The sequence below is a fragment of the Sander lucioperca genome, chromosome 2, assembly GCF_008315115.2.
Source record: "Sander lucioperca isolate FBNREF2018 chromosome 2, SLUC_FBN_1.2, whole genome shotgun sequence".
Classification (NCBI taxonomy): Eukaryota; Metazoa; Chordata; class Actinopteri; order Perciformes; family Percidae; genus Sander; species Sander lucioperca.
This window is the reverse complement of record NC_050174.1, coordinates 41,548,998-41,565,430: the sequence shown is the minus strand read 5'-3', so window position 1 is coordinate 41,565,430 and position 16,433 is coordinate 41,548,998. Positions and strand designations below refer to the sequence as shown.

Below are 16,433 nucleotides of genomic sequence, written 5' to 3'. Positions count from 1 at the left end.
CTGTGAGGTCTGATCTGAGATGTGCTATAGCTAGACATCAAGTGCCTATGAATATTATTTGATAATCCATAACATATTTCTATCTAGATCAGCTACACTACACAGTAAAAAAAAAAAGAAGGAAAGTGACATTTCTGTGTGGCACGTCAAGCTATTCCACCCCATTCATATGCCAAGGGGAGATTTCTCAGGGTGGGCTATGTATAAAATTAGATTGGTGTCAGCTGAATATAAACGATGGCTATTTATACAAACGAGGCTGTTACTGAGACAATGTTCTCGGCATGTCCAAAATACAGACTTCAGACTCCGCTGGTAATGTGCGCAAAGCTGTTAAAAGGCGCGTCTCTTGGGGCCCTACCTCGATTACGGAGAAAATTGAATTGAAAGGGGGAATGTTGGATAGGGGTTAAAGCATGGAAGTCACAGTGGGGTCGAGGTACACACACACACACACACACACACACACACACACACACACACACACAAAAACTTTTAATACCCATCTCCGCCCCCGTTTGAAGCGTCAGAGCACCAGCTCTCCAGGGGCTCTCCAACACAGAGCCAGTCCGCACGCTCCTCCAAACTTTACGCACGGATGTACTCCTGTGGAAGTATTTTACTCTGGATTCTGTGTTTCAGCTGAGCTGTATTGTTCCAGATATATTTTCTACCGATTGGAAGCAGTCCCAGACTTTGAATTGCTTTGAAATCTAAACTTTTGAAAAACTTTCCTCAACTTTTACATTATTTATGTGATTCGCCTAATTCCAGCAGACAGATGCAGTAAATCTAAAACAAAATGACCGGTGTCTTTTTGAGGTGCCTAGTCTTGGCGCTCTGTATCGGCGCGCACAGGCTCTTGGCAGTCCCCCGCGCTGAGGAGGATGATGGATCCGGTGACAGCGCCTCGACCCTGGCCTTTGTGTTCGATGTTACCGGCTCCATGTACGACGATCTAAAACAGGTGATAGAGGGCGCCTCACGGATCCTGGAGAAGACCCTCAACCGGAGGACCAGAGCCATCAAAAACTTTGTCCTGGTCCCCTTCCATGACCCAGGTACTTTTTTGGCAAAACACTGTTCTTAAAATAACCAGTAACACAATAAGCACTATTGTTGTGAGTGTTAATCTTGACTCTTAATATGTTAGACCAGGGCTTAATATGTTTCTTAATAAATAATATAACTAAGATTTACAGCAGCTTTTAACAAATCAGCCAACATTGTCAGATTGCCTTGCCAGATCCAGGCAACACAGCAGCCTGTAGCTCTAGCTCTACAAACTCAGCATGTAGGTTACTTTACCCCTGATTTGATATTTTTTTCTGTGGCTGTCATGTATATAGTTTAACTTGGAATGAAATCACAGCAAACTGCAACACATCTCAGAACCTGTTGCACATGTTGGAGCCCATAGCTGTTTCAGTAGTCCACTTGAACACGGAGCAGCACATTAAACTCAGACTGAGAGGAGAAATCAAGCAGGAATATGTGAGCTTTAAAAGAGTGAGGAGTCTGTGGGACAGGTAAGGCTCTCCACACACCCCCATTCCCCCCTCACCCCCAGCATCTGTCCTCCTATACGGGAAAGCTGCTTGAAAATAAGAGTGCTCTAATGGGGGAGGGTGTTTGAGCACTGATGAGAAGCATATGCTGTCTGCTTGTGTGTAATTACCCCACCTACTCCTCCCTCTCCTCCATCCAAGCCTCCGGAAAACCCTCTTAGCCCCGTTTAGCCATTGGGCGGGGGGGGGGACTCAGGACTGCACTAACACCACACATATTTGTCTGTGTTTAATGTGCCCTGCCCTTGGGGACCTTGTAAACCTTAGAGCTTGCAAAGAAGCCACAGTGGCTGACAAAGAGGCGTGACAGTGCTGTCAGTGTTTTACAGTCACTCATGAGGAGCAAACGAGGGACTTGAAAGCCTCCGTTGTTGCAAGTCTGCAAGCTCAGTATCAATAGTCTCACAAAGATACTTCAAAATGGTATTTGACAGTCTGGAATAACAAGCACAAACAGGAAATCGTGAGGCTCCACCCTAACCTGGTAAGCGTCTTCTCTGTCATAATTGTAATAAAAAGGCTTGTGTTTATAGTCAGCAGTGTCGTAAAGCAAAAACAATGCGTCCCCTGTGTATTAGTTAATGTTTGCTGTTCCATTGATTGTCCCCAGAAGGCATCCAAGTAAGTCTCAGGCCCTGACAGGTTCTTATCCATTATACCAGAGTTTGCTGCCGCCGCTGCTGGAGGTAGTCGCGGAGTAGAAAATGCTGACTCCAGCTGCAGGAAATTATTATCATCTTCCAAACTTTTGCCAGATTGTAGCCATTTGTGTGAAACCAAATCAGAACATTTTGTAATTTTGCCAGTGCAAAAATCTCTCTCGCCACTCTTGTGCTGTGTGGTGTGCATGATTGAAATTTATGTCTTGCACAAAAAGCTACAGGGCATCACTATGGTCATGATAAATGAGACTGTGTGGCTTATTTGGGATTTTGATGCTGTAGATGCTTTTCCTCTCTTCACAGAGGCAGAACTGCTGAGAAGGAACAACTAACTCCTTTGTTCTGAAAAACCCAGACATGTTAGACCTAAGCCCTTAGGTCCATTTGTTTGGGATGAATATTTTAAGACATACGCTATTGTATAGCAACCAGAGCATCTCTTATTAAGCTGACTTGATTTGATTTTGTTCACTTTAAAAGTCTCTGTTATGATATACATTTCCAACCTCGCAGATATCGGCCCTGTGTCCATAACCACCGACCCAAAGAAGTTCCAGCAGGATCTGCAAGAGCTATTTGTCCAGGTGGGAACCAGAACACACGCAATGATTATTCAATAGGACCTGGAACCACTTTGTTGTTCCACACTAATCCGAGCTATAGCTGAGCAGACAGCTATTACTTAAAGCGAGCCTATGTAACTTTTAGCGAACAGCAGCCACTGATGCCACAAGGGAAAATAATGTAGTTTAGAAGAATCATAAAGTCAGCACACTGACTCAGCAGTATCAGTTACATATGTATCTGAACATTAGCAACCATAAGCCAGTGGTTACACCAGACCAAGTAAGACTAGTGGTAAAACCCCTGAGTAAATATTTCATTTCTAAAAGGCACATTGTCTAATTCCTTCTTTCAAAAGTTACTTAGTGTTGTTTTAAAGAGTATTGTGTTTTAAATGTTTTTATGTAATATTTGCCATAACCTGTGTCCCTGCTAAATTAGACTCTTTTCCAAAGGCTGAGCTAAATGACAGAGTTGTTTGAGTATAAAATCAGTATGAATGCAGTTTATAATAAGATATTTAGAGTTTATTTCTTCCAGGAGTATTTGATCATGTGTGATTCTGTCACCCAGGGTGGGGGCGACTGCCCCGAGATGAGCATAGGAGCCATAAAGAAAGCCTTAGAGGTTTCCCTGCCTGGATCCTTCATCTACGTGTTCACTGACGCCAGAGCCAAAGACTACCGCCTGAAGAGAGACGTTCTGCAGCTGGTGCAGCTCCGCCAATCGCAGGTACAGTCTTGGAAAGTGGGCAGGGTTGTAAGGGTCTCACTTCTGGGATTGTTCAGGTGCCGCCAGAAATTCGGCCGGATGTCCGTTGCCTTGCGCTTTCTTTGTGTTGCCGCTTTAAACTCCGGTGGATTTCTGAGGACTATGGTTAACTGCTCCTCAGATCTCTGCAGGGTAAATCCAGACAGCTAGCTAGACTATCTGTCCAATCTGAGTTTTCTGTTGCACGACTAAAATAATCTTTGAACGTAAACATGTTCCACCAAAACAAGTTCCTTCCTGGGGCTATTTTGCAGAGTCGTCGTTGCGCCGTACGGCGCTTAGCACTGCCCAAGACGATTGTGATTGGTTTAAAGAAATACCAATAAACCAGAGCACGTTTTTTTCCCATCCTGGAAGGCTGTGTGGACTAGCCAGACCCTCCTTCACAGCGCTGTGGAGGAAGGTCTGGCAATGCGTGATTAGATTAGGGTCTCAACTTTTTACTCCACTACATTACTCTGACAGCTTTGGTTACTGGTTACTTTACCAATTAAGAGTTTTGCACACAAAACACACATAGTTTATAAAATACAATGTTTGATTATAAATGAAACTACCCAACAACATACAGGCCGACAAGTGCAGCTGAAATGATTGATGTGATTAAACACTTAGTTTAATGACAGTTTTGATCGTTTCCAGTTTCTAAAATGTGAGGATTTTTCTGCATTGAGTACTTTTACTTTTAATACTTTAAGTACATTGTCCTGATGATACTTACATACTTTTACTTAATTAGTAAGTAAGTAAGTCATATTTTCAATGCAGGACTTTGACTTGTAACAGAGTGTTTTTACAGTGTGGTATTAGTACTTTTACTTAAGTAAAGGATCTGAATACTTCTTCCACCACTGGTTAGCAGGAACATGGTTTAATGTAAAGGTTTAAATACAAGTCCTGGCCCACAGAGGTTTGAGTATCTTTGCATTTATCACACGCTGTGACAAAAGGAATACAGTGGCATGCTGTGAAAGATCTGCATTCCAATGAAGTTTCCCGACGCTCAGCTGAGCAAGGGAAAGTCTCTTTAAAGTCACTCTAGTCTCAGCCTCTACGTGAAGCATGACAATGAGCATTAGCGTCACTTTGGAGCCAGCTGAAAGCCAGTCCGTAGAAAGCAAACACTGAACAGTAGTAATCCTCTTAACTCTTCCTGCCCCCCCCCCCCCCCTTTATTCCCAGGTGGTATTTGTTTTGACCGGGGACTGTGGGGACCGGTCTCAGCCTGGCTACAGGGTGTATGAGGAGATCGCTGCCACCTCCTCTGGACAGATCTTTCACCTGGACAAGCAGCAGGTCAACGAGGTGAGAGTATGACAGAGTACATGGCACTGCTACTTTCACCAAACCCTTAATACATCTGCATACATAATACATGATTTAACATAAATGCCACTGATTCTACTCATATAAAGTAGAATTGAGTGTTGTTTATGAATATGGAAAGTAGGGCCGGGACGATATGCTTTTGTCCCGATTCCATTCTTTTCACAATACATGGGTGCTGATTCGATTTGTATTGCGATTTTCATTTATTGCGATTCTAGAAGTATTGTGATTCGATAGTATTGAGTATTGCGATTTTCTTTTCCTTCTTTAACAAAAACAAAATTTGAATTATACACTTCCAGAGACTATATATATATATATCATGAGACATTTATAAAAACGAATTGTTTTCTAAAAAAGAATGGCCGTTACATGTATTTCATTTGTAAAGAAGTACATAACATGGATTTTCTGCTTTCGGTCCGTTTTGCAGGAAACGGATATGATGTAGTCGCTGTCAGCGGTACCGTATAAGCAGAAAATATTTAAGTCAATCATTTGTTAAAAAATTAAATGAAAAATATAGATTCTGGGGAAAATAATTGATTTTAAAAATCGTTCACAATACATATGTGAAGCGCTTTTTTCCCCCCCCACACCCCTAATGGAAAGGGTTATATCACCTAATAACGGAGAACTGCAAGAGCAGAAGAAAAAAATCTGGGACACCTGGATAGCTCACCTGGTAGAGTGTGCGCCCCATGTACAAAGGCTCAGTCCTTGTCCCAGCGGCCGCAGTTGCGGCCCTTTGCTGCATGTCTTCCCCCCGTGTCTCTCCCCTTTCACATCTTCAGCTGTCCTATATAATAAAGGTCTAAAATGCGCCAAAAAAAATAATCTTTAAAAAAGAAGGGAAAAAACCTATTTGACCCAGTGATGTAATTACAGTGATTTCATTTAGTGTAATCAAATGATTCCAAAGCTGATTTTAAACTTCCTGTTCATATGATACGGGTGTGTAACTTTTTCATATCGGAAGCAGCATGTAACAGAAGCCCTGTCTAAGAAGCCAAAAACAGCAGGGCTCACTTCCCCGGCAGACGCAAAAGAAGCCAGAGTTTCCTCTGGAAGAGACACTGGTATCCTGCGTGTCAACACAGGAGATGGCTGGGCAGCGTTGAGCTGGAGCCAGCAGCTCTGCACACTGGTGGCCCACTGAACCTCTGAACTCAAGACGTGTGTTTGTGTGTGTGTGTTTGGGGCTCTGTTTCCTGTCAAGTCATGCTTGCATGTAGCTAAACATACAGTGCCTGTGTGTGGGGCAGCTCGGTTCATAATCACTCCACAATACAGCCAGCTGTGGAGTGTTTGAATGTGATTTGTGTGCTGCAAAAGAGACCAAACTTACTCTAGCCATCACACCTCAACCCCAGATGGCTTCGTGCTAAAGTAGCCTACATTATTTTCACACATTCTTAGAGTACTGTTACCTGTACATGTGAACACATTTCTCTTGGATCCACATTGAATTACTGTATGTCAGTCGTATTATTCATTTTTAGATCTGTGTGATTATAGCTCTTGGGTGGCATGCTTTTACCACATTAATGCAAATTCTTTAGTCTTTAAAAACCAGAAGTAGTAGAAATCTAACCAAATATACCCTCTTAATAGCAGTTTAATAAAGTGCAGCCAAATAAAAATATCCAAAATCTTTTTGTGGTCTCTGGGGGTGGGAGGAGAGTGGAGAGAAAGCAGACTCCTTATTTTACACTCTAATCCCAGGATATGATCTGTCACGGCTTCCCTCCTTCCAACGCAGCTGCCCAGTGGAGTTGGCTCCAGGTCCTCACACAACAACTCATTGTCAGCTCTACGTATCACACTCTTTACACTCTTTTAAATTTGTCTGGTTCTGATCAACGAGAGGATGCGCTAACAAGAGCGTGGAAAAGAAACCCCCGCTAATGTGCTGTCAAACCTGGCCCACGATCTGTGCTCCTCATGGTAATGATGCAATCCTTAGCCATAGGTAGCCTGAAGCGCTGATCAAAAAATGAGGGCTGTGATGTGTTAGCTTCCAGATAATGTCGACAGAAACAGGGTTTTAAATATGCATATAGTGAAGATGCGGTTTTGCAGCGTAGGATATGGCCCGTTATTGTGTGTTTCTACCTAGAAAGCTGCACAGACACTGAACTCAAGTGTCTATTAAGAGTAATGTATAACATTGCCCTCATGGTTTCCTCATTACGTGGATGCAGTAGTGACTTAAGGGGCTGGTTATGGTTGTCAGACATAAAACGAAACCCAGGTAGCATTTATCCTTGTCTTCCTGAGTACGCTAAACAAAGGCACCATTTATGGTGTAGCCGCCACTCTCAAATACAGGCCACTTGTGACAGGCAAAGCCTCGGCAGGTTGTGTTGAAAACCCCACCGAGAAGAGAGCAGGGGTTCCATCTGGGATTGATTCGCTCTAATAACCTTGATTTGTAGCGGGACATCTTCCTGCAAATGTCAGCAGTTGTGGTGTTTAAGCCTGGGTAAGGACTAAGCTGACCTCTCCCCATTGGGAGGTCTGGAGTCAAGCTGTTGTGCTTAACCGCTGCACAGCCACGTTTTTTTTCTCAGGCAGGTAATGCACCTGGAGGAGTGAGGGGAAATACAGCAGCACCACAGCCTTAGCTAACCCTTCTTATGTGGCCCATCTGTCATGCTTCTATGAATAGCAGAGGGGGGTCCTTCCTGTATCAGCCCTGTAAGCCCGTTCAACTGAGACATGCCGGATGAGGTTTCACAGGACTTAAGATCCTCTGCATTCCCAGTGTGGTTAAGACAGGGAGTGGCTGCAGAACTCAGCGTGCTCCTCCAGACCTACCATGGCCCCGAAAGGCAAGTCGTCCCATCTCTGCACTCCAGTTCCTTTTATCTGAAGTCTGAGTAATGCCCACTCCTCTCTGCTCTCTTGCATAAGCAATAGACACTATCCTTGGGGCAGATGTAGGTCACTTCTTCGCAGTTTCCTGCTCTGCTGGTGACGGCTGCACATGTGGCAGACATTACAGCTGTTTCCAGTTGTAAAAAAGGCGAGAGGAACCAGCTGCTGTCAGCACCCGGTGGACCTGATAGACAAAAAAAGCGGAGGCCTGATAATTAAATTATCAAAGGCTTTCCTTACTTCAGTTTTTGCTCCCTTTCGTAAATGTCTTAAAATGTGTTGCCGTTGGCTCCGTCTCCAAGGGCCCGCTGAAGAAATGTTTTCAGTGTGTTTCATTACAGACGCAGCTCAGCCATAATGCCTCTCCATAGAAGGTCAAAACAAATACTACACAGCAGTTGCTTGTTAAGGATTTGGAAGATGGAAGACTGAAACGAGACTCTGCGAAATAACAGTGCTCTGCTTCTGTTTTCATTTTAGAGCAAACAAAAGGAAAGCTGTATTCTTACTCTAAACCATTGTAACGATTATACCTAGAAGGTCAAGCACCTGTCTAAACTGAAATTCTATATTGTCAGATATTTCTTTGGGGAACCTCTGAGGGAAATTATAGTCTAAGTAATGATTGTTTTTGCCAATAAATATAATCAAACTGTCCACCATTATTTCAGACTTTGGGTAATCTTTGCTCTGAGTGGTGGAATGACTCATTTAAGAAGTGAGCCTCCTGCAATCCTAATTTGTGTCACAGTCTGACCTCATCTGGCTTCTTAAGCTTAACCGATTCAACAGAAAAGTGTGAAACAGCCAGCCATTTCTGTCCATAAATGATCCTGCACATTAGTCAGGTTGATACTGTGGAATATACAATAAAATTGTAAAACGAAGGCAATACTGCTTTGTATTCTGAGGAACAAGCCTCGTAAATTGATTAAAGCTGTGTTGCAGGAGGAGGGATTGCTGTCTGACAGACTTCCACAGTGAGGGACGCTCCTCTGGGAATACATGCTTGAGAGTGCAGAAAACTGTATGTTATCAGTTTGACAGTGAAGCTGTTTCACTTTTTCCTTTGTTTAGGCAAAATCCCTCTTAGGAATACTTTTGCGATGAACAAATAGTCGGAAGACAAAGAGCAGTCTGCTGCTCGACCAGGGAAGGGGTTGGTGATAGTGGTGGTCATGTCTTTCCTGTCCCCATACTGTCTTTTTAAGTTTGATGGATCCCAGCCTCCTCCACTGACCAATGTGTCTCCTCCAGCGTGACATGCCGCTCTGTTTTTCTCCCCCTGCCAGGTTTTAAAGTGGGTGGAGGAGACAGTTCATGCCATGAAGGTCAACCTGCTGTCCTCCAACCATGACAGTGCCCAGGAGAACAAGTGGGACGTGCCCTTTGACCCCAGCCTTCGAGAGGTCACTGTGTCACTCAGTGGACAAGCACCACAAATCGAGCTCAGCGATCCCTTCGGTAGACAACCCATTAATACTGTTTTCCAGTGGTGGAAGAAGCATTCTAATGCCACACTAATACCACACTGTAAAAATACTCTGTTACAAGTAAAAGTCCTGCATTGAAAATGCTACTTAGGTAAAAGTATGTAAGTATCGTCAGGAAAATGTACTTAAAATATTTAAAGTAAAAGTACTCAATGCAGGAAAATTGTCACATTTTAAAAACTGGAAACGATCCAAACTGTTTATTCTGCTAATCATTTCAGCTGTAGGCCTATATATTGTTGAGTAGTTTTTCATTTATAATAAAACATCATATTTTATTATCTGTTTTGTCTGCAAACATATTAATTTGTAAAGTAACTAGCAACTAAAGCTGTCGGATTAATGTAGTGGAGTAAAAGGTGCAATATTTCTCTCTGAAATGTAGCGGAGTAGAAGTAGAAAGTGGCATGAAAAGTACAGTACAAGTACCTCAAATTTGTACTTAAAGACAGTGCTTGAGTAAATGCACTTAGTTACATTCCATCACTGCTGTTTTCTTTCCTGCCGTATTAATTAACAATATTTTCTGTGCCCCCAAACAAGGGAAGACATATTTTACTTTTCTTGTGTTCTAGGTCGTGTAGTTGGTGAAGCGCAGGGTCTGAAAGAGCTGTTGAACATTCCCAACTCGGCTCGTGTCGTCAACCTGAAGTTTCCCAGACCTGGGGCTTGGAAACTGAAGGTACTGCTGTGGAGAATAATCCATAAATATGTTTCTTGACTTTTTTTTTCATGACTGTGGGCTAATGGAATACTATTGCTGTCTTTCTAAAGGTGAGCTGCAGTGGGCGCCATACTTTGAGGGTCACAGGAGTCAGCAATCTAGACTTCCGGGCCGGCTTTTCCAGTGTACCTGTGTCAGAGTTCAACCACACCAGAGAGAGGCCAATTAAAGGTCGACGGACATTCTGGTAGCTTCTTGAGTCTTCTTTGACTTCGAACACGTGCAGATGATGACTTCATGACGATCTTTTTTTTTTTGTCTCTCAGGACTTCCAGCCCATGTTTTGCTGAAATGTACAGGCCTGAAGCCTCCAGGTCAACTCAGCCATGTGGAGCTCATGTCAGGCTCAGGCCGCTCGTTACGCACCATCCCCGTGCCTATGCCACCTGACCTCGGCCAGCAAGGACTGTGGAGTCTCCCGGAGTTCCGCACCCCCTCCCAGAGCTTCTTCATCAAGGCGACGGGCAAAGACGAGGAGGGCTACCGCTTCCAGAGGCTGTCTAGTGTCTCCTACACCAACATTGTTCCTGGCAAGACAACCCCCCTCCCTGCAGACATATTTCACCAAAGCCACTCCGCAGTGTCTCTCACACCTCATCAATCTCTCTGGTGACCTTTAATATTTGTTTCCTCCCTCGAGTAGATCCTCCAGCTGTGAGCATGCCTGATGTGGTGCAGGGCTTCTACATGCAGCCGGCTGTGATTGGTTGCTCGGTGGAGAGTGACATTCCCTACAGGCTAAGATTCACCAGAAGTGGGATAACACTGGGAGAGGAGAAGTTCTTTCAGTGAGTCTTTCCTCTGTTCACTCAGCACTCGACATCTGGCTCGCTTTCCCAATTCCGGATTCAGATTCCTTCAGATGCTGCGGCTTAATTCGCCCATTACCTGCTGTTACGCTAATTAGGTCCCTCGCTACTCTTACAGTGAGCAGGTCTCGTCTGTAAAGTATTAGTGCTGCTTGACTGCTAAGTTTTATTGGCTCATCTGTCGGGAAACATGTATACACCGTTCATTTTGTAAACATTACATATTCGATTGTGTCATCTTGAGAAATAAACAAAGCGCCTATTCTTTCTCGGTGTTGACGCTCTGCTTTAAATTACATTCATGAAGTGAAGCTGTGTGTGTGTGTGTGTGTGTGTGTGTGTGTGTGTGTGTGTGTGTGTGAGAGATACTTATTGAATGTGATGTAAAATGGGATCTTGTTGCTATTGTCATATTCCAACGAACCAAGCGTGTCTTTGTATCAGGAATTCTGCTATAGCATCATGGGAGATTGCCCATGTGTCAGCTGAGGATGAAGGCCTGTATGAGTGCGTAGTGCAGAGCAGCGCAGGACAGGGACGGGCCTTAACACAGTTGACCGTTAAAGGTATGTCTCACACACATTCATACAACGATCCAAGCACACACACCTCCTCAGTCGTCTTGCCTGCATGCATCACAGTCACAGCAAGGCTTTGAAATGCGTAAGTTCCAGCCATTTCCTTTTATCTTAGATTCATGGCTAAAACATCGACATGATACAAAGCATGCCAGCACAAACATTTGTATGAAAGAGTAAACTATTTCTGCACTGTTTGTTCACCGCTGACAACACCGGTTTGATGTTTTGGTTGTGTTTCCACCAAAACAGAGCCTCCTCCAGTCCTGAAGCCGGCAGTGAATGTGACTTCCTCTGTGGGAGGCGTGGCTGTGCTGTCCTGCCAGGTGGAAGGCTCCATGCGCCACAACTTGACCTGGTACCGGGCGGGGCGTACCATCCGGGCCCACTCGGGGAGGGTGAAGCTGCTGTCCGACTCATCCTTGCAGATCAGCGGGGTGCAGACTCAGGATGCTGGGGAGTACCACTGTGTGGCCACCAATGCCCACGGAGACAGCAGAATCACCGCGTGGCTTCTGGTTCCAGGTATGGCAGCACGATACCCTGCTGATCATCTGCTTAAACACTTAACACATCGGGGGCCTCGCGGCTCCTCTCAGGCCCCCGTCATCTGTTTTCCATTATTGGCTTAACCTCCTCAGAGTTAGATTGAGCCATTTCCTTGTCAGAAAAAGTTCCTCATCAGCCATTCTTGATGTATGTTAAAAAGTGTGGCTTCTACCAAGGACACACACTCAGATGTTTGTAATGCATTTAAAAGAAATAGCCAAATAAACGTGAAACCTCTGTAGCAATGATGTCAGACACGGTAAGTGCCGGTAATTGCATTGTAGCCCACATCATCAGGAGTGTACTGATGTTAAACTTGCGATAGGGAAGTTATAAGTTACATCATGCAGCCAGCGGTGACAAGGCCATAGTCATAGTCAGCATTTTGCCTCTGTTTGACTTCAATTGCAGAGGCTCCTTCTGTGGTAGTTCACCCCCTAGGCCAGGCTTTCTCCCGAGGGGACGAGATCCGCCTTGTCTGCTCGGCGTCCGGCTCCCCCTCTCCCCAGCTCTTCTGGAGCCATGGAAACATGTTCCTCACTAATCGGCCGAGGTAAGGGAACTCTTAGCCCACTCAACACCTCCGGCACAGAGGACTCAGAGAGTCATTGCATTCCACTTTAACTACATGCGCGTTTGCCACAGCTTCACTTTGGAGATTTACATCTACTTTCCAAACCACAAGTACTTTATATGCCTGTGTAAAATACCTATTCAAAGAAACATTTCTCTCATGATACCCAAGAATAGCAGGTTTAGAGATGAATTGGCGGTTTACATCTGCACATGTAATCACGAAGAGTCAACATGAATTCTGTCGATTGCATCATACAGGTTGAGTCTAAACCAACATGGAGTTCTGACCATCAGAGGGGCTCTCCCAGAGGATGCTGGGAACTACACATGTTTGGCAACCAATGAGGCTGGGATGGCCTCGCAGTCTGTGTCACTTACGTTTGCAGGTAAGTCAAGATATCCTTACAGATGTTGAGGGGGCCAACGTGAAAATAAGATGTTGCTGAATGAGCCTTTTTACCATTTAGTCTCTCTTTTTTTTTTTTTATTTCTGTATTAATTTTGTGAATAATCGTTTCTGTATGCATTTTTTAAGACTTCAAATAAGAAATGAATCTGTGTTATTGACTATTGTTCAGGAACATTTGTTTTGAATCAATCTGGGAATGATATCCAGCTCTGAGTAGAGCGAGTGTGGACACATGCTGCTGCTGTCTCACGAAATAGGATATTTCTCTTCTTGTTTTGTGAGCGCTGACAGTTGTAGGCCCGAAGTTTCAGTCATGGCATGTCAGTTAGTGGTTTACAGAAACCTCAAAACTGATGGACTGTGGCAGCCTCTTCCTGGGGCGTGCTGTTATACACGCTTTTGTCTCTGAATGACATCTTTAACAACATTGATCTGTGAAGGCAGCGCGAGTCTTGTGAGATGGATTGTGTCATTCCTTCAGCTCAGCTGTCTGCCTGTTCTTAAAGCATCTAACCCGTTGGCACAGAGTGTGTGCGTGCGTGCGTGCGTGCATGCGTGCGTGCGTGCGTGTGTGTGTGGTTTTTATATTTACCCCCAGGTCTCTTCTGCAGCCTTTACTGATTTTATCAAACATTATGATTATTTCCAAATCTGGTAAATTGCTATAAATTAAAAATGATTTAACCCTTGTGTTGACTTCGGGTCACATTGACCTGTTTTAAATTTTTGTTGTATATCAGAAAATATGGGACGTAGAAATAAGTGCTGAAAATGTGTAGAAGAAAATCTTTTAAATTTAAAACGTTGGAAAAAGCAAAAACAAACTGTGAAAAAAAGGTGTCAAAAACGTCGAAAAAGGGTTTCAAGGTTGAAGGGAAGACACAAGGCAACACAAGGGTTAAGAATGCACAATCAAATTGCTTTCTTTTAGGGATGCTGGATTATGTAAAAATGTAAAATGTAAATGTAATGTAAAAAATTTTTTTATACTACTTTTATTTTCTATCCTCCAGAGGTGCCTAGAATAACAGTGGCGCAGCAGGTCGTGCTTGCATCTGTTGGTGGTGTTGCAACTCTGGAGTGTCAAGCCACAGGCGTTCCCCCTCCTCTGGTTCACTGGTTCAAAGGTAAAATAAAGATTAAAAACATAAAAGCGAACATAAAAGCAACTGAGGAAGGTTCATATAAGAGACCAATGGGCTTGTTTTCCGTGTGTTTCCAGGTGAGCTTGAGGTGGGCTCTGCTCCTTTCATCGAGCAGGATGTCCACCGCGGGACGCTGCACATTCAAGGGGTGCAGGAGGTCGACGCTGGTCAGTACAGCTGTGTGGCCAGCAGCTCTGCTGGAACCTCAGCTGGCACTGTCAGTCTGGAGGTTGGAGGTGAGACCGCACTTCAGTGTTCCACATAAAGCTTGTTTTGTTTTTTTCTCACAAAATATACACAAAGGAAAAATTCACTCTTCCCTCCACAGCGGGCCCATTGTTCTCGGAGGCACCGGTTGACGTGACAGCAAACGTAGGAGAGAACATCACCCTCCCTTGCCTTGCCCGAGGTTCCCCGCAGCCGACGGTCACCTGGCGCAGACAGGACGGCAGACAGATTCTTACGAGGACAGACAGCCACAGTAGAACAATGCAGCTGCAGAGCGGACATCTTCTAATCCAGAGTGAGTTATCCGTGAAACACTATCACAGAAAAGAGCTTTGGTCTGCAGTGCAGGCTAATGCAGCTTCATGGTTGCTTTGCACTGACTGGCATGACTGCAATTTTTAGAGTGATTATATATAGAAGAGGTGCAGCCTTTCATATTAAATTCAGCTTTTCTTAAGAGAGGGAGGGAATCGGTATGCCATCGGTAATTTACCATGTATATATAAGCAGGATCCATCCTGCTAAAAGCAGTTCTTCTGGTCTGTGAAAGACTTACCTAAAAAAAAAGTCACTTTAATTCTGTTAATCATTCTGAAAGATTAGGTGTCCCTTTGTAAGTGTTTCTCCTCGTTGTGAGATTTTATTTCCTTCAGGTCATAGGGGAATTTAAATGGTGAACTCTGGAGGCCTTTCAGCCTGCAATATGACTAATCTTGGCCACTGAAGGTGATCTTTTGTGCTCCTGAGACTAAATGTTTATAGCATGCGTAATGTTGTATCGGAGAGGAACGGACAAATTTGCATGGGCTGCCTCTGTCATTGTTTCCATTTGTGGTTGCCGTCTGACCTAATTAGCTCAATCTGTTGCATATTTTCTTTACCTGCCATTGTTTTAGAAAATGTCTCTATCTATATTGTGTCACACGCAAACTCATACCGTACACATGTTGATGTTCCAACATGTGATCTCCAGAGAACTTACCGAGTAGGACACGTGTGTCAGCAGGCTGGCAGCTGAGGCAAACCCATTAATCCCGTTACTTTCTATTTTTAACTCTTAATTACAGCACAGTCAAACCAATAATACCACTAGTATTGTGTAGGGGATTTAACTGCTATTAACATGGACTTGTTTTTCCTAGATAAATAGTTCTTTCTCAGTAAATGTAGACATGCTGGTTTACTATGTGTTTGACTACAGGTGTCTGGTTGGATGATGAAGGGCTGTACATCTGCGAGGCCAAGAACCATTTTGGAACCATTAAATCAGAGGCCAGAGTTGGTGTCACTGGACTGGGTAGGCTTGTCTAAGCTTTCTTATCTATCTGCACCGTTTATTTTAGAGACAATGGCAGCAACTCCAAAGCTGACTGTGGCCTTAAAATACTTTCGCATTTTCCTGCTCTTGTTTAGTATTTATATCTTAACATTTCCTGCAGAGCCCCCTCTCTTGGTGCAGGGTTCCCCAATCATCACCACTGGCATCGGCCAGTCCCTGAGTATTCCTTGCATGCTGTTGGATGGAATACCTCTTCCAGAAAGACACTGGTCCCAAAATGGAAAACCTGTAAGACTGACTAGTATTCAACTTTCAAATACCTACTGTACGTCACGCAGATCCTCTCCATGTTCCTGTGTGACAGCAGTCGTTTCTCTTCTGCGCAGGTTCAGCTGAATCGGAGGATGTTCCTGAGGAGTGATGGCAGTTTGTATATTGAAAGAGCCATCCCAGAGGATGCTGGGACATATGTCTGCACTGCGGTGAATGTAGCAGGCTCCATGAACGTCACAGTCAGCCTGGAGGTCCACGGTAAGGGCGCAGGTTAAAGAAATTGTCCTACATTTCTTGCCAAGCTTTAGATAAAAAAGATCAATACCTCTCTCCATCAATAGAGGGGTATCAATCGTCTCATCTCAACTGTCAGCAAGAAAGCAAATTAGCCTTTCCCAAAATGTCAAACTATTCCTTTAAGTTCACATCCCTGAATACAGTTTCTTAATGCTAGAGACACTGGCAGGTTTGGACCAAAGATTACGGTTTTGGACAGCCATGTCAACAATGTGCTGACTCAGCATGGAAAACAACAATATGTCAATGACTTGACCGCCTGCTGTCATCATAGTGAGAGGCTTCATTTATTGCGTGCT

General features: G+C 44.1%; 1 protein-coding gene across 1 annotated transcript in view; it reads left to right on the top strand.

Moving 5' to 3' along the window:
* Nucleotides 1-489: 489 nt before the first annotated feature.
* Nucleotides 490-16,433, top strand: part of hmcn2 (hemicentin 2) — a 53,419-nt gene continuing 37,475 nt past the window's right edge. The window contains exons 1-19 of the mRNA XM_031300696.2: nt 490-1,061; nt 2,744-2,814; nt 3,368-3,526; nt 4,748-4,870; nt 9,067-9,238; nt 9,843-9,949; nt 10,042-10,162; nt 10,258-10,521; nt 10,635-10,779; nt 11,245-11,366; nt 11,631-11,903; nt 12,339-12,480; nt 12,762-12,889; nt 13,926-14,039; nt 14,135-14,293; nt 14,386-14,580; nt 15,487-15,582; nt 15,725-15,852; nt 15,951-16,095. Of these exons, the coding sequence (XP_031156556.1) occupies nt 803-1,061; nt 2,744-2,814; nt 3,368-3,526; nt 4,748-4,870; nt 9,067-9,238; nt 9,843-9,949; nt 10,042-10,162; nt 10,258-10,521; nt 10,635-10,779; nt 11,245-11,366; nt 11,631-11,903; nt 12,339-12,480; nt 12,762-12,889; nt 13,926-14,039; nt 14,135-14,293; nt 14,386-14,580; nt 15,487-15,582; nt 15,725-15,852; nt 15,951-16,095 (2,923 nt within the window). The 5' untranslated portion in view covers nt 490-802. The remainder of the gene's footprint in view (nt 1,062-2,743; nt 2,815-3,367; nt 3,527-4,747; nt 4,871-9,066; nt 9,239-9,842; nt 9,950-10,041; nt 10,163-10,257; nt 10,522-10,634; nt 10,780-11,244; nt 11,367-11,630; nt 11,904-12,338; nt 12,481-12,761; nt 12,890-13,925; nt 14,040-14,134; nt 14,294-14,385; nt 14,581-15,486; nt 15,583-15,724; nt 15,853-15,950; nt 16,096-16,433) is intronic.